Below are 18034 nucleotides of genomic sequence, written 5' to 3'. Positions count from 1 at the left end.
TTTGCAACAACACCAGTTGTTTGGCCCATGTTCACATTTGCACAATCAGCAAAAAATCCAACAAGCTTTTGCTTCCATTCATCTAATCCAAATTTTGACATTGAGGATTCAGTGCAGTCAGTCATACCATCAGCATGAGCATGTTACAGGTCTGTGACAGAGACCAGATGATTTACTGGCAAACCATCATGTAAATACCTGGCATCAATCATGACTGTATATGTAGTTGGACTCTTTCACTTTATTTGTCTCTATATCCTGTAAATCTGCGGCAATGTTTGAAATGAGTTCAGCGCTATCATACGTTGGGAAAATGTCCAGGCCATTTTATTCTGCAGCAGACTGGAATTTAAAAGTTTTTGCATCCATCTTTGTAAAAGCAGACAAATGTGCAGTATAAAGCACATCATCCAGCAAGTGTTTTACTTTTATATTATGTAAATTGGTAAATATTTAAATTTAAATTTAATATTGTTACAATTATATTGTTACTATTTATATTAATACAGTTAAAAGGATAACACTCATTGGGCTGGGGTTTGCAAACGAACATTCAGTCATTTACTGAATTTAAAACATTAACGGATAATTAAAAACAACAACAAAATCCTCAGCACAATATATAAAGAAAACCATTTAGATCTAGCACATCAATTCTCTTTACATGGCATGTGTAAGCCTCTCTCTTTCTCTCACTTTGAGTGCGTGTATGTGAGAGAAAGCGACAAAGTGCTCTCAGCTAAGCGATGGTGCGTAAAGCTGATTGAGGAGGCAGTGAAATTATATCTGCGCTAAAGTTATTCTTTGCCTCTAACTCAATCACAGGTGAGTGAAATCGGACAATTTACTAGCCATTGGCTAATTAAAGACCGTTTATAGTCGCCTAGCGTGAAATTTGATCACGTATGCAAGTGATTTAATTGCATTGTAGAGGGTTGGTTAAATGTGTTTAGGCTATTATTTTTAACAAACAAACAGTATTTTTAAGAAAGACTAACTACCTAACTAACCACAGTAATGAGGAGTCATCCATGGTCTTTATTGTGATTATGGCATTACAAATGCAACTGTTAAACAATGAAAGAGAACTATGGTAAACAAAAGGGCATGTTCAATGTTAAATAAAATTCTGGACCTTAATAAATTAACAAACTCGTGTACTATTTGAATTCATTTCCTGTTCTGATGTTGTTTGAGAGCAGGAAACAAACTGGCCTGGTTTGGCGTCAGATGTTCCTATTATCAAAATGATTCCCAAATCATTAAGAGTCTGGTAAAAGGAAAACAAAATCTGTAGGAAGCAAACATTTCCTCTATAGAAGCACAGTTCCCAAATCAGTAAAGTGGTTTACTCATAAATATTAAAACTAGAAATAAGGTGTTAAGTTAATTTGACTTCCCACAGCACCTTCTAGAAGCTCAGATGATCAAATAAATAATTCATTACAAACATGAAGGCCAGTGGTGGCTCAGCGGTTAAGGCACCAAAGATACCACTGTTGGGTCCTTGAGCAAGGCCCTTGACCCTATCTGCTCCAGGTGCGCTGTTTCATGGCTGACCCGGCGCTCTGACCCCAGCTTAGTTGGGATTTGTGAAAACAACTGCATTTCATTGGCTCTCTACCTGCACTCTGCACAATGACAATAAAGTTGAATCTTAATGAAATTCAACTATATATCTTAAATATTAACTGCAATTACGTAAAAAAACAACTAAAAACTGTATCACATGTGATGATCATGTACATCAGCCACCTCCGAAGACCATTTTTGACCCAGAGTTTTTTTTATGTGCTGTTCATTTTTAACTATTTGGAAATATTAGTTATTAGTAATTAGTTACATTTGTTTACATTTTTACTTTAGTGAGGCGGCTGAAATTTTTTCGGTTCGTAAAGGTGGGCTTGACTGAAAAGGTTTGGAAACCGCTGTATTATACCATAATAATTGCAATTGGGAGCCTGCAAAGATGCAAATTATATGTCATCACAAGCTGTTCACTTCTGCAATTTGGTAGGATTGCGTTCATAATCAGCAGCAAACCATACCAGAGTTCTCATGGAATGTACCCTAGACCATCTTTTCAAGCACCAGATATTGAAAAAACTCCTTCACATCATCCAAATGAACCAAACTTTGATGTCATTCGAACCCAGTTGTACACCAACATTTTTTGTGTGCAAGCACTCTTACAGTAGAAATATAAGAGGCCAACTGTTGTGCTGTTGCCTCCAGAGACCTTTTTTGGAAGTGCAAAATTGCTGTTCAGTTCAATTCAGTTTTATTTGTATAGTGCTTTTTACAATACATATAGTTCCAAAGTAGGTTTATGTTTATTTTTTAGAGTGTTGACATCTTACATATGTTCCGCTTATGTTTTGTGTTCTGTGCTAAAGTCTCCTCCCTTTCTTTCTGCAGCGGTTGATGTGAGTGGACTGTGCTCTCAGGATGTGCTGAGAGTCCTCCTATCTCTCCAGCCTGTCCTCCAAGATGCCATCCAGAAGAAAAGGACAGTTCGCTCCTGGGGCGTTCAAGGACCCCTCACTTGGCAGCAGTTTCACAAGATGGCTGGAAGAGGGTCTTATGGTGAGCAAGTGCACTCAAAAGGCTGTGAAGCCTCTCAAGGTTTTAGGGTTTCAGACTCTGATTTTGTAGACCTTCTCTCTCACCCCATGCTCACTTTGTTTTTTACCTTCCAGGCACTGATGAGTCTCCAGAGCCTCTGCCCATTCCTACCTTCCTGGTTGGGTATGAGTATGACTTTGTTGTGCTTTCTCCTTTTGGCCTACCATACTGGGAGAAGCTGCTGCTGGATCCTTTCGGTTCTCAGAGAGACGTGGGATATCTGGTTCTCTGCCCTGACAGTGATTCTCTCCTAAGTGGAGCCAAGAGCTTCTTCAGAGAGTTGACAGCCGTCTATGAGGTGAGAGGTTTATGTTGTAGGTTTCCAATGTCCATTACTACTCCGGACACACTGGACTATAACGTACACCTCGAAAAAAATGTCTGGCTTTCCTCGGCTGCTTTCTGATTGGTTTCCCATTCTCTGTCTTATGCCCAACAGTCTTGTAAGCTCGGTCAGCATCGACCGATCTCCAAAGTGCATACTGATGGCATTGTAAGGGTGGGCGGAGCTGCTGCCAAGAAGCTTGCAGAACAGCCAGTCAATGATTGGTTCCTTAAAGCGGCTTGTGGCAGCAGTGATGCGTTTGCCAAACTCAAGCTGTTTGCGCAAGTCTGCAGACATGACCTCGGTGAGATCAAACTCTCTCTCCAAGATCTCTCAAGAAATTAATGAACAGTTACAGTAAACTTGTGGTAGTTTACTTATTTTATAATTTCTTGTTTTCTGTTTTCTGTGCAGCTCCATACCTCGCTGCACAGTCATTGGATAGCTCCCTCCTCATTCAGCCAAGCCCCGCCCCCTCTTCAACCCAAACATCTTCCTCACAATCCTCAGGCTCCACCTTCTCCAACTCCCAAACCTCAATGGCCTCCGGAGGCCCTGCTCTCAGCAACAGCAGTTCTGCCAGTAACAGTGGCTCAGGCTTGCCAGGCAGCACCAATAACACCCCCTCCTCCTCAGGCCCTCAGGGCAGCAGTATCCAGTCTGCCAAGCCCAGCTCATTCCCTCCCTTTGGAAGTATGGGAGTACAAGGTAACAGCTCCCAGTCTGGGGCTCTGGGCCAGCAGGCTGTCACTCAGAGCTCAAGCCTCTCTGGAGACAATTCAGCCATCAACAGCCAGACTCAGGGGCCATCCGAACCACCAGAGAGGTACACAGAATGAGCATATTGGACTGGTTGCTTTTTCCTGTCTTAACAGAAGCATTATATCTCAATTTATCCTTGTTTATGTCTTATTACATTTGTAACAGACCACAAAAGTTACTAGTGAGTGATCATGTAACTTATCTGCAATTTGTTTAGATATGTAACTTATCATTTGAATTCTCGGACACATAAAAAAAAATTAAAAATCTAGCTTTATTTAAAAGTAAAATGTTTAATTGATGTGACAGAAGTATAACTTGTATGCCTCAACAAAACTCCACCAGCACATAGTCACATCATGTGGAGTATGTTTCCTCAAAAATATGTCAGCGTCTATATTTTTTGAGAAGACTAAGAGTTCATGGCGTTGACAAGGATATTATGTTGCTGTTTTATAAGGCAGCTATTGAGTCTATTGTCCGATATGGTATTGTAGCCTGGTTTGGTAACCTGTCAGTTAAACTAAAATCACAGCTCCAAACACTGATTAAAAGGGCGGGAAAAATAATTGGACAAGTGCCACCGACTACTCTTAATGAGCTTTTTGAAGAGGCGGTGAGGAAACAGAGTTTAAAAATTACTAACGATCCGAATCATGTCCTCTACAGTGAGTATGAGATGATGCCCTCAGGTAGAAGGTACAGGTTACCAAACTGTAGACTGAATATGTTTAAATTTTCATTTGTACCACTCTCTATAAAAATATTGAACAACAACAAATAGGGTGTGTGGGTTGTTTTTTTTTTTTTTTTTTTTTTTTAAGGGGTAAATTATGTGTCGGTAATTATGTATGTGTTATGTATATTGTGTTGCATCTGCTATCTCGAATGCCCAAAATGAATTTCTCCGTCAGGAGACAATAAAGGCTAATCAATCAATCAATCATATGAATCCTAACTGATACTTTCTTCTCATCTCTTTCATCAGCACTTTGGAGAGAGAAAAGGTTGGTGTTCCCACAGATGGTGACTCCCACGCCATCACGTACCCGCCTGCCATCATGATCTACATTGTGGACCCCTTCTCATATGAGGAGGCGGAGCCAGGGACATCACAGTCAAGTGTGTGGACGCTAGGACTTCTCCGCTGCTACCTGGAGATGCTGCAGGGCCTTCCAGCTCACATCCGCAACTCTGTCTTTGTACAGGTTGGTGATACATCACATAGTGGCCCCCGAAAAGTATTTGGACTCTTTAAAAAAAAATCCTTTATTCAAGTGAACATAGTTTGTTAGGTTTTAAATAATATAACATGGATATAGCACTCGCATAGGATTATGACAATGTATTAAGACACTTTCTGGTTGTCAAATTATAGTTCAGCATATCCATAGTTAATGTGACAAAATGCACCTGTTGGGATCTGACTTGATGCATCTACTTAAAATTATCTTGGGACCAGTTAGATAAAAATAAACACAAAAATGGCTTAGAAAAGACTAAAGAAGATAAAGGGCTAGCATCATTTGTTTGCAGATGCAACTTTAAAGTTTTACTTTTACTTTTTTAAATTGGTTTAAGTGTCCAAGTAGGTTTGGTGCCATTTTATATTGCTAATCAATCTGTTTCTGTTTATGTTAATGTGCAAATTGAAGCCTACTCTGTGTTTACTCAAGCTGGTTTATAATAGCTGAATTGAGTCAATCTCTAAATGTTTTTAATTGTAAAACGCATGGACAAGCGACCATGAACAGAAAAGAAATTGAGAGTGTGTGAAAATGTGTTTGTGAGAGTATTTTCCTTATTGTTTAATGATGTCTGACTTCTCTTTTTGTGTTTCTTAATTTGACATCAGAGGACATGTTAGATGAAATTAGTTCACAGTTGGTTAATCCAGTGCATTTTGTGTTCTTAGATTGTCCCCTGTCAGTACCTGCTCCAGCCTGTGAGGAGTGAAGAGAGGCACCTCTACGCCCAGCACCTCAAGTCTTTGGCCTTCTCTGTCTTCACCCAGTGCAGAAGACCCCTCCCGATCTCAACCAACGTCAAGTCACTTACTGGTTTTGGCCCTGGCCTCGCCCTCGACACCGCCCTCAGGAACCCAGAGGTGAGCGAGGGTTAAACATTTGGTGGACAGGAGGTTGCACAGTGTTTCATTCTTAAATCCAGCAGCAGCTCGGTAAAGGAGAATGTTGGTTTCCCCCTTATTAAAAACATATGGGAGCGGAAACATAATTGGTGGTGGATTTGAGTTTACCTAAGCAGCAATGTATTCAGGGTTCCCACAGTCATGGAAGACCTGAAAATGTCAGAATGTTTTAAATTGTGGTTTCCAGGCTTCGAAAAGTCATGTAAATCAAATCTTAAACAGTCATTGTAAATTTCTATAGTATATATACATTTTACTAGTTATGCTTGGCTCTATAATATTTCATTGTCCAAAAATTGCTATTTTGTCACAGGCTGGAAAAGTCTAATTTGTCAAAAGGTGTGTGAACCCTGTATAATGAGGCATTTCTGCTCTTCAAGAGCGATAGCAAGGAAAGGACAATAAGAAAAAACACTTCTTGTTGTACACTGTCCTTTTTGTTTAAATTGCTTTTTTTGTTCCATCTAAAAAGAATCCAACCCTGATGTGGGTCTCCCAGAGCCCGTTACTCTGACCTCCTTCACAGATCTTTCAAACTGGCAGCCCAGTCAGGCTCTTTAACCATTCTCGGTACTGAATGAGAATGCAGTGACTTGTGGAGACTGTTACACTGACCTCCCTGTCCTGGAACAAAACCAAAGGGAAGTCGCACAGCCCAACAGTTCTCTTTCCATTATCTGCTTGGGCAGCTCTGTGAGACCTCTCTAATGGGATCCGGTTTTCATGTTTTGGCAGAGGAATTCAAAAGTTCCACTTGCTCTCCTTTCTTTGCGGAGCTATTTGTAGAATCCAATTTTATCGCTCTGCTCGCTAGCACTTTTCCCCACCCCACTTCCTTCCCCATTCACAAAAGAGATGTGACCATTTGGTGGGGTTTATTGATTTCATAAGAGTGGAAAGGGTTACGTTGATGTGTGCCTGGTTGTGCCCATCATTAGTGTAGGGTTGATGGTTTGACCTTAGCTAGTCACTTTTGACACTTTGAAGTGACACCAGACTTCCTACTTTTTGCCTAACAATTTAGGAACTGTCTCACTTAAATTCTGTCTTACTGTGTATTTTTGACATTTGAACTTTTTGACAGAGACCAGAGTGTTTGCGTTTGTACACGCCTCCCTTCATTCTGGCCCCAACAAAAGACAAGCAAACTGAGCTTGGCGAGACATTTGGAGAGGCGTCACAGAAGTACAATGTCCTGTTTGTGGGCTACTGCCTGTCACATGACCAGAGATGGTTGTTGGCCACCTGCACAGACCTGTATGGAGAGCTGCTTGAGACCTGCATCATCAGCATAGATGTACCCAACAGGTGAGTCATTTGCCTGAACTACAGCTGAATATGCCTTCCGTAGCAAAGTTGAACATACAGTTGGAGCATTAACTATGCAGGATTAAATATTCACAGTCACTTCAGCAATAAAGCATACCTATAACCTTCATCACCATTGTAATCATGACAAGTGAGAGACCTGACACTGCTGTATTACACCTTTGCCTGTCAACTTCATGAGTTACACACCCTACCAGTCAAAAGGTTTGGGCACTTTTTGCAGAATGTTTTCTTTTGAGCTTTCGAGTCTGATGCTTAAATGCTTAAAATTATTGTTTTGAGGACAAATATAAATTGTGCCTAATGTGTGAATTTCTTTACAAAGCTTAAGTTCTAATCAACAAAAAAAGTCATATGATTGAAGAAGCCAATTGGCCAGCATACATACAGGGAACTCTGGATAAAGGATGATAAAGTTGGTTGAAAGAATGCTAAAACAATGTTAAATTGTTTAATATGTTAGGTTAGCTTCATAATTCCCAGGGAGACGGCGATTCCAACACAGGAAAAAAAAATTATTTCAACTAAAACTGTTCGCTTAGCAGCGCTAACAAAAATAATGAGAATGGACTGAACTTCCAATAAATAATGGTGGCAAACAAATAAGCACAGCTTTTCAGCAGATGGTGAATGGCCAACACACAGACAGCTTGTCAGCTGGGCTCTTTATCTCCTCGTCTTCCGCTGTCTCCTCTCCTTATATGCCCCTGGCACTCCTCACTGAAAAACAAGACAGGTGTTAAGCACAGGTGGAAATCATTCACCACTCATCTCCCCGGCCTCACTCCCCTCAATATGGCCCTCGGCAACACCCCTGCCTCCACATACCCCCACCACTGGACTCGGGGGAGCTGTCCTGCCTGCCGCCGACTCGTACCGCTACCATCCCTGGTGTCATTTCGATATGGTGCTCTGAGATTCATACGACCGGGAAGAGGCGAGAACACGTCGGATAATTCTCCTTGCAACCTGGCAACCTCCGTGATTTGGGATGGTGAGAGGTGGTCTCCACAAGTGACTGGGGTGTCTCGATCGGTGGCTTTTAAGTTTATCTCCGGTCCGAGCTCCTCCCTATCCGGAACTCCGTCGGCAAAGTCACAGGGACCACCTGTCTCCACGGTTTTAGGAGGGTGAGGTGGTAAATCTGACATGCTCCACCTCTTTGTTTCACCTTTTAATAAATTTCCCAACTCGCCGTGTGGCCTCAAAAAGTTCATTGCCACTTGTCGAGTAATTTAGAGCTCGATGTGGGGAACAATACAAGGGCTTTATCTCCCGGTGTAAATTCCCATAGCCGAGTACCCCTATTATACAGCGCCTTTGACATTCTTGAGACTTGAGCAAATTCTCCTGTGTTAATTGCCCCAGTTTGTGGAGTTTTGCTCTCAGGTCAAGAATGTATTGAACATAGTTTTTACTGTTTGAAGGTCCCATAGGATGTTGAGCACGCCATGCGGTCAACACCCATACTATAATTCAAATGGGGAGACCCCCGTGGAGAATTGCAAATAATAAGGGGTCAAGCCACTTGTCCCAATTTCGAGCGTTTTCGTTCATGAACTTACAAATCATGTCCTTTAGGGTCTGCGTAAATCGTTCGAAGAAGTCATCCATTTGGGATTCGGAACAGTTGTGCACCTCAACTGTTACTCCTGTTCATAACGAAGCTCCAGGAGAGTCTGGTGTTTTGTTTGATGGATGCCAGCAAGAGACTTTGTGATGTCAGCCAATGGTGAGGACTCCAGGATGGCAATTTCCTTCAATTCGCGGGTTTCGGCACAAGTGGAACAAATCCCTTAGCTCCAAGGAATAAGGAAGTAGGAAAGGGGGCGATTCAAACACAGTAAAAACACTTTTATTTAAACAAAAATCATTCGCTTAGCAGCGAAAACGAAAATAATCGTGAATGGACTGAACTTCCAATAAATCAAAGGTGGCAAAAATAAGCACAGCTTTTCAGCAGATGGTGAATGGCCAACACACAGTCAGCTTGTCAGCTGGGCTCTCTCTCTCCTCGTCTGCCGCTGTCTCCTCTCCTTAAATGCACCTGCCACTCCTCACTGAAACACAAGACAGGAGTTAAGCACAGGTAGAAATTACTCACCACTCATCTCCCCCGGCCTTTCTTACCACAGCACGGTGCTCGGCCACGCCACCGCCTCAGAGTGGAAAATAATAACAATAAATAAGTATGTGTGTCCTATAGAGGTTGACAGTGGGTTTGCCGATAACAATAAATAAACTGGTGGAAAATGCCAAAAGAAAATATTAATCGGACGATTATAAAAAATAAAAAAAGAATTTATTGAATGTAATTTTTTTTAAAATCCTGACTGTGACAGGCACAGACATAGAGGCTACAGTTAATAAAATCCCAGATGCAGTTTATTGTGCAACCAAAATTCCAATTAAAAAAAAAAAAAGAAGATTATTTGTTGCATGCAGGACGTTTAGCTATGAAGAAGCGCACAATACACAACTCTTATTTTGAAAAGTCTGTACTCACACAATTTGCACTTTTACAATCATCTGCAATTTATTACAATATAAACACTTAAGTAAACATATTCATAGTAGTTTTCAATGATAGATGTCACGTGGCACAACAAACTCATAAGCAAGCTATTATATATTTTTCACCTCTAAAGGACGTTTTACTGCCTCCGACCTCTGGACAAAAACAGTTACATTTCACCTCTTGACAATCATGTTTAATGTTTAATTTGCTCGTTATGGATAATATTTGTTACGATGGAGAAGATATTCATGGATCGCGATGTCAGTGCATTCACCTGTCCCGGTGTGCAGCTTATCAGTACAGTGCAATGCTCATCAAGGGAAGCGGCAAAACTGTCCACAAGCTTTAATGCAAATAGATATTATCTGCTTGTTTTAGAGTGACAACACGTCCTTCCCCCCGGGGGGTCCTTAAAATAATTTTTGAATCCCTTAAAATGCCAGTGATTTGCCTGTTTTCATATTGAAGCACTTTCTGTAGTCATAAATGAATACGTGTCATAAATTACATGTCAATTTGCCATTTAAACCAAGCGTATCAGTTTAATTTGATCCATCTACGCCTCGTGTGTCTCCCTTCCTCTCTGCGCACCCGCTGTGTATGTGGGATAGAGGGAGGGAGAGAGTGTGTGCTCTAATTCATGTGACTTCGAGAAAAAGGCTTTTTTTGATGAAAACCTAAAATAAGTAACTCTGAACGAACACTTAGATGTTCAAAAAAAAGATTGACGCAATCTCTGCTTCTATCCTCTTAACTCAGTGTCAGTGACCTTGTTTACATTCAGCTGATCTGTTCGCCAATTAAGTTATTTCTAGGTATAATGTTTGGTAGATACACATAACTCAACACAATTCTGACTTTAAATATTTACATGTGTGGGACATTTGCGTTGTAGGGATGTGTACAGGCAAATTTCCGATATAAAATCGGTGATTGAATGACTAATGTATGCTCACTGAAAATAGAAGATTTTCTGTCAAGTCAACTGGCACATTGGAATGTTTGGGCATAGCAATATGGCGGTGCAGTGACTTCACTGATATGACGTCATCAGCAATCCAGTACTATATTATAAATCAGTGATACAGACCAGTAAAGAGCCTGTTTGACTTCTGTTAGAAGGTAAAAGTGTTGCAGAACTTCGAGAGCTTGTAGATTTGAATTTGAGCAAGTCATATACATTATACAAGTAAAAGTTTCCTTTTGCTTCGTTCTGTGTATTTTGTATCCAAAGACGAGACCTAGCCACCCCATTTTAATTTCATGTCTCTTGAATTCCTTTGTTATTTACATTCATTTGCTGATCAAAAAGATAATAAGTAACATTATTTCTAATCATACATTGTACTTTAATTCGCTTAAAAAGACAGTACCAATTTAGCGCTTTTTATACATATCAATGTAGACTCACTGTAAATCGCACAAGTGCATATAAACAAACATGTTACAAAATTTAGTAACGTAGGATGTGTAATAAATGTGTAAATATATAAATATTCTAACTTCAAAAAACACTGTATATTAAAGAATTTAACAAATAGGCTTGTACTGCATCTATGCAAGGTTTTTTTTCATAGTAGTTTTGATATAGTAGCACTTAATTCTATTTTCATTAGGCTCCATCCTTGTGATTATTTTGTAAAAAGAAAATTATGTAATTTCAAACAGTGACAACAGCTTGTATCATTATTAAAAATGCAATGATTATTTATATTATATATACAGTATATTATATATAATGCCCCCTTATTTATAAAAATATTTTTATATCTCTTTTAGTTTTCAGTTGCATTACACTTATGTTGGCAAGTAAAAACAAAAATGTACTAACCAATGGCGATTCTTTCTCCAATGTGTCGGTAGAGGGTTGAGTGTCCAAACTTTTGACTGGTAGTGTAAATGTGACACTAATTAATTTAAAAATGGTTGAAAGATACTCCATCATTGATTGTTGTGGTCATTAAAGATATTTAAATGTAGGTATTTGTGTCCATAACTAATAAAATCAATGTTCTCTGTGTTTATTGTAACAGAGCACGAAGGAAAAAAGGTTCAGCGCGGAGGCTGGGCCTACAGAAGCTCTGGGAGTGGTGCCTGGGTTTGGTGCAGATGACATCATTGCCATGGAGAGTGGTACTTGGTCGACTTGGAAGAATAGGGCATGGAGAATTGCGAGGTAAAACATTAAAATGAAATAAGGAATGAGAAGCCGTGCTATATTGTAAATATAGTCATGACTCATGGCTAAAGGGTATTATGCACGACAATCAGTGAACAACTATAATCACAATATAGCATGGCTATTAGTGCCTTACTGCTTTACAAAAAGCACATTTTTAAAGTTATTTTATTAAGAAATGTAAGTACCATCCATTCTCTAATAGCCATAGTTTTCAAACTGGGAGGTGCAGAGAATGATGATAAATTAACCAAGTAAAATGAAAAGATAAATTAAAAAACACCATAAAAATGTATTGTGAAGAAAAATGAAAATGTATAGCTTTACAGACCATATTCCAGCTTAATAGACCTTAGCTCTATTGCTTTATAATACTGTTAAATGTCGAGAGTGCATCCATGTACCAGTTGCAGGAGCGCAAATCTCTCCGCTTCCTATACGTGTGCTGGTGCTTTATGAAATCTTCCTGCTCATGCCCAGAGAGAGTCCGTGCTCACTGAAAACATGTCCTGTTCAAGCAAAAGAGTAATTCTGTTAAAACAAAAATCTATTTGAAAATGTAAAAATGGTCACAAATGAGACAATAACTAAAATCTAGTCACCATTGGCGATAGTCAGTAAAACTTTGTTTGCTCCTTTATGTTTGAGTTTAGGAGCCAATGGATCATAGTAATTTTTTAGTCTGGAGCCCTGTGTATTGACCAGTCAGCCTCCAGGAACAAAACTCTCTGTTTTGGAATACATTTTTAAATTAACATCATTAACATTGTAGAGGCAAACATTTTTCATCCATGAAAATCATTAATTTATGATTCTCTCTTTTTCCTCAGACTGGAGTATTTTACTGAGCAGGCGGAATCTGCAGTCAGTGTCTCGGAGGCTAAAGGAGATGTGCAGGATGTGTGGAATCTCAGCATCTGACACTCCCAGCATCCTTAGTGCTTGCCTGGTTGCCATGGAACCCCAGGGCTCATTTGTCATCATGCCAGGTAAGATCGCACTTCCTGTTACTCTCCATATGGTGTGCATGTGTCTCAATCACATGCCGGACCCTTATTTTTATGGCTTGTTTGTTGTGTTAGCTGTCATAAGTTTGCAATTCTATGTGTTGTATACAAAATGTACAAATGTTTAAAATACACCCTCACACTGCTAGTCATGCCTCTCTTTGCTAGGTATGTGATTGATAATATCAGTGTTTCATAACGCAAGTCTCTGCTGTCCCAATCTGATATACACTCCTGTGTGTGTTGATCTCATACCTTTGTATTGATTTCTGAGCTGGTTTGATGATGCCGAAGATCAATGGCTTTATTTGACAAAAGCTTTTCATTCTGTCATAGTATCAAGATGTATTGGATCAGATGGATTTTGCCCATCACTCATAGAGTTTAAGAGGGATGCCTTAGCATGGAACATACTCAAAATCAAGACATTTAAAGAAAAACTGTATTAACTTAATGCCAAATAGTTCATTTTAAAAACAACATTCAAAAACCTTTAATTTATAGAAGTATAAGCCATTATTAACTGTCCTTAACTTTTATGAGTTCTGAATAATTTTCAGTCTTTTAATCTCTCATTTTCTTTGTCCAGACTCTGTATCAACAGGTTCTGTGTTTGGTCGCAGTACAACTCTGAACATGCAGACGTCGCAGCTGAGCACCCCTCAGGACACGTCTTGCACACACATCCTGGTGTTCCCCACCTCTGCCTTTGTGCAAGTCAACAGCTCCAACTACACACACGAGAACATCGACATTAACTTCAACCCTGGCAATGGTAAAGGATAACTGAAGTATGGCATTCACTAGTTCTTTTCATGTCAATGACTCTTTAAGATCTGTTTAGGCTTAGCTTGCTTAAAGTAACATACTTGAAATGTTCAGAAGAAATGGAGAGTTTGTTGTATTTAAAAACCAGACCTGTTTGTTCGTCAACTTATTCAAACAAAAAAATCCATATCCCCTAGAGACACCCAGTCATGGAAAACACAAATATATGATTCTGATTTTTGACCTTGTTTAACCACTAGATGGTTCAGATGCAATCGGAGTCTTCTTTGACCTACTAGAGCAGGAGAATGACCTGGTTGATCCTGACCTCATAAATATCCTACCTGCCTCGCCCACCACGTCCCCGGTCCACTCACCTGGATCCCAATACCCCCATGGAGGAGACGGGAGCAAGGTACAAAGAGCTCCGACACTAATCCATTTAAAACTAATAGGCAACAGATTATCAGAATTTTCATTTTATGATAAAACAACATCCGCAATGAAATATAAAATTTACTAGGTTTCAAGTCCGATAATATTAAAATTTAAGTATGCATTACATTTTTTACTGTTCGTAATTGTTTCTTACCTTCTTGGACCACACATATATAACAGATTATTATTTAATCTAGTCTTCGTGTTGCTCTGAGCTCATCTCCTTGCCTTTTTGTCTTTTTCAGGGTCAAAGTACAGACCGCATGGAGCCTCATGAAGAAGCTCCCAATATCCTGCAGCAGCCATTAGCTCTGGGTTATTTTGTGTCCACAGCTAAAGCAGGTCCACTGCCTGACTGGTTCTGGTCCGCGTGTCCTCAGGCACAGAACCAGTGTCCCCTTTTCTTAAAGGTAACTGCACTATAATGGCTGAAGACAGTCAGTAATCTGATATGTTAATGTGTAAATGGGTTTTGCACCTCATTTATTTGCTAAACATGCTATTTTTAACAGTATTAGAATTAGAGGTTGACCGATAGTTTATTTTGCTGATACTGACAACTGAGGTGGTAGAAAAGGTAGATAACTGATTAATCTGCCAATATTTTTTTAAATCAATTAATTGAATCTTAAAAAAAATTCTTAGTCTATTCTTACTGTGACAGGCACAGATACAGAGGCAGCAAGAGTCCAAAATTTTTACAATTCTAAATGCGTGTTTGTTGTGCAACTAAAATCCCAATAATAACCAGAAAAATTATTAAGATTAGGTGCATGACACTGGATTTTGAATTATAAACAAGCCCAAAATACAACAAGGGAAACAAAACATGCACTCTTACAGTCATCTACAATGTATTACAATGGAATCAATTTGTCAATTGTCATATTTGTCCTTTTTATAACATTTCACATCAATAATCGTGAACTAGTCCATAAACAGTGATTGTGACAGGGTCTTGGCTCCATTGTGAGGTATGTGCATGAGCAGTCGATTAATCTAGTGCTCGTTCTGCACCAGCTATTTGACTATTAAAAACACTTCTTGAATACCGCAAATTGACTTTCCTTTGCACATTTGACTGCATAATAATGCTGAATTTTACTGCACTTTCCCTCTGAATCTGTGACTGCAGAGCACATTTTCTAAAAAGCACTACTTGTTTTTAGGAATAAGAACGTGCCACAATAAAAATTGAATAACCTGTATGTGGACTATATGAGTTTATATGTGTGCATTATTGTAATGCCGTCAGTATAGGTTTCTATGTAAGCTCCAGTGAATGAAAACTTTTTTTACTGTTATTTTTTTAATCTTGTTATTTTCATTTTTATTAATGCATATTGTTCATTTTATTTTTTCACAAAAGCATAATATGTTGACGTCTGCTCATTTTGAAACCTCTTGGTAGGTCTTGGTAACTTCTGGGAATAAAACTAAATATAAATTGTACATTAATTTACGAGTCATCGATTACTTGTTTTATTATGGTTTGAGTACTCAACTATGAAATTACTTGATAATGCCCATCCCGAATGTAAATATTCACTAAAATTTGCTAATTGTTGTTGCCTATTTATTCACCAGATGAAGGGTTTTGGCCACAGAGGAATTAAAAAAAACTGTCTGCAACAATATGTATTGATTTTTGCAGATACCCGAAAAAGGCAACTATTTGCACTGATTAATCATTTAAACATATGTATCGATTGACCTCTAATTAGAATCTGTGCAGAGTGATTTGTACAACAAAACTGTCTAGAATGCCATTTTGGTAGTCGTTTGTTGGCTACAAAAATCTGATTCTCACGAATTCCTTTAAGATACTGCTTCCGTCTACCTGTTATACTTTGTCCAAGTTACATGAAATTGTTTCCTCCTCATTCAGCATTTTTAAAGAGTCCTGCAATGGGGAATTTTTAATAATTCATTGCTCAGGGATTGGGCCAGTCTGCTGTTGATGTGCGTAAAAATGGAGCGGGAGAGAGAAAAGACTGATATATGGAGAGAACTGAGCTAGCAAAACTGGTTAATATGAATTATTAAGGGAAAGGATCTAATTTGTAAAGCAACTGTTTGTTTACTTCTAGCTTGTGAACAATGAAAAAAGTTTGGCGCAAACTGTTCTCCATTAATAGAGATCGTAAACAGGGGAATACATTTTTTTGGCATCTCATGTTTTAGTTGCTCAGGCTTGTTATTCTAATTTACAACAGACCCTGACAATGAGAAGGAACACTCAGCTTTAGATATTGTTTAGGGTGGGGGTGCATTGATGTTCAGTAGACTAAAAATCTATTTCTTATCTCAGGCCTCACTACACCTCCATGTGTCTTCAGTGCAATCGGATGAGCTTTTGCACAGCAAACACTCTCACCCTCTGGACTCAAATCAGACCTCTGATGTTCTCAGGTAATGTCCACTATTTCACTCGCAATGAGTTTTGGGACTTGCTTTTTGAGTTTATTTTTAGAACATATCTTCTACACAAGATTTGACACTCTCATTTGTCAAAGTCTTTGTCATTGAAACCTGTCTCTCCTTTGCAGATTTGTGTTGGAGCAGTACAATGCCCTTTCCTGGTTAACCTGTGACCCTGCGACCCAGGACCGCCGCTCATGCCTGCCCATTCATTTTGTGGTGCTCAATCAAATGTACAACTTTATCATGACAATGTTGTAACAATCACTGAGCAGAACTGAAAGCAGGACCTTATCAGGGATTGGATGAGATGCAGAAAGAGGAGAGAGATGAAAAGGATGTAAAAACGCATTACTACAGTGCTGGACTTTATATGTACGTGAATTACTATGGAGATGATCTGGGTTGGCAGTCACTACACCTGAGACCCAGCACTGTGGAGGATAACCAGGCTTCTGGTGTTTATAACACTCACTCTCTCAAAGAGAGATAGAGAGGATACATGAGGCCTTGGATTTATTATTTTTTAGAAGTGTGGAGGCCAAAGAAGAGGCAGAAGGAAGAAGAAAGTGCTGACTGATGGAGTGTTCTAAGCTTCTGGTTCCACGGTTACCCTGCTGATAACAGGTTACCATGGATTCGGACAGCTTTTTCATCATTGTGTATGGAGAAGTAATCTGTATAGAATCTTGATGGAAAGAGACTTTGATGCTCTATGAAACGAGAGAATGAATTCTTGGTTTTAAGACCTCTAATTCCCTGTTTCTTTTGGAGGAAATTATATCCAAATGAAATGCCTGCATCTGTCTATTATTTATTGTTAGTTTTTAAATGTATAATTTGTCTGATTTCTTAACCTCTTATATATATATATATATATATATATAAGTTCTTGAAGGTATTACCTTCCTGCTTTAAAGCAATTGGTCAAAAATATATATAATTGTCTTAATTTCAAAAACAAGCAAACAAAAAATCCACTAAAAAGATGAATAAAGTTGCAGTAGGTTGCTTTTAGAGTATTATTTTTTGTAAGGGAGACCGATTATTTGTATTGTCATGATGTACAGAGGAGATCGGGGGATTTCTTTCCATGCCTTTGCGTGTGGACTCAATTACAGCTAAGCCTTAGCTGCACGGGACTTGTACAGCAATGAAGTTCACTGTGTTTAAAATAAAGAGGTACATTGTCGTATATTGTATTTTATACCACACATTTAGACACAAAAATGAAAAACTGCAATATATAAATAATTATATATGAATGCCACACCAGCCTTGGGTGGCACTGCTTCTGTTTTAGGAATAAAAAGAGTCAACTTAATTTTTTCCTGTGCTTGTGGTTTTTGGGGGGAGGGAATGTGATGTGAAATCTGATCGTAGTGATGGAGACTTACAGCTTTGTTTCATGCAAATGGAAAATGTTTTGGCACTTTTATGACGATAATTAAGACCCATAATATGCCTAAAGTGAAACTTTAGGAGATTATCTTTTTCACCTCACCCTCCTTGA

At 39.0% G+C, this 18034-nt stretch overlaps 1 protein-coding gene across 1 annotated transcript in view; it reads left to right on the top strand.

The window, feature by feature from the left end:
* Positions 1 to 18034, top strand: part of med13a (mediator complex subunit 13a) — a 133017-nt gene extending 114983 nt beyond the window's left edge. The window contains exons 17-30 of the mRNA XM_052115637.1: positions 2419 to 2586; positions 2700 to 2923; positions 3065 to 3254; positions 3365 to 3776; positions 4701 to 4920; positions 5628 to 5819; positions 6946 to 7169; positions 11742 to 11884; positions 12718 to 12876; positions 13484 to 13669; positions 13923 to 14077; positions 14346 to 14510; positions 16412 to 16512; positions 16650 to 18034. Of these exons, the coding sequence (XP_051971597.1) occupies positions 2419 to 2586; positions 2700 to 2923; positions 3065 to 3254; positions 3365 to 3776; positions 4701 to 4920; positions 5628 to 5819; positions 6946 to 7169; positions 11742 to 11884; positions 12718 to 12876; positions 13484 to 13669; positions 13923 to 14077; positions 14346 to 14510; positions 16412 to 16512; positions 16650 to 16782 (2672 nt within the window). The 3' untranslated portion in view covers positions 16783 to 18034. The remainder of the gene's footprint in view (positions 1 to 2418; positions 2587 to 2699; positions 2924 to 3064; positions 3255 to 3364; positions 3777 to 4700; positions 4921 to 5627; positions 5820 to 6945; positions 7170 to 11741; positions 11885 to 12717; positions 12877 to 13483; positions 13670 to 13922; positions 14078 to 14345; positions 14511 to 16411; positions 16513 to 16649) is intronic.

This window comes from Xyrauchen texanus, chromosome 43 (genome assembly GCF_025860055.1).
Source record: "Xyrauchen texanus isolate HMW12.3.18 chromosome 43, RBS_HiC_50CHRs, whole genome shotgun sequence".
Lineage (NCBI taxonomy): Eukaryota > Metazoa > Chordata > Actinopteri > Cypriniformes > Catostomidae > Xyrauchen > Xyrauchen texanus.
This window is presented reverse-complemented; position numbering and strand designations above follow the sequence as displayed.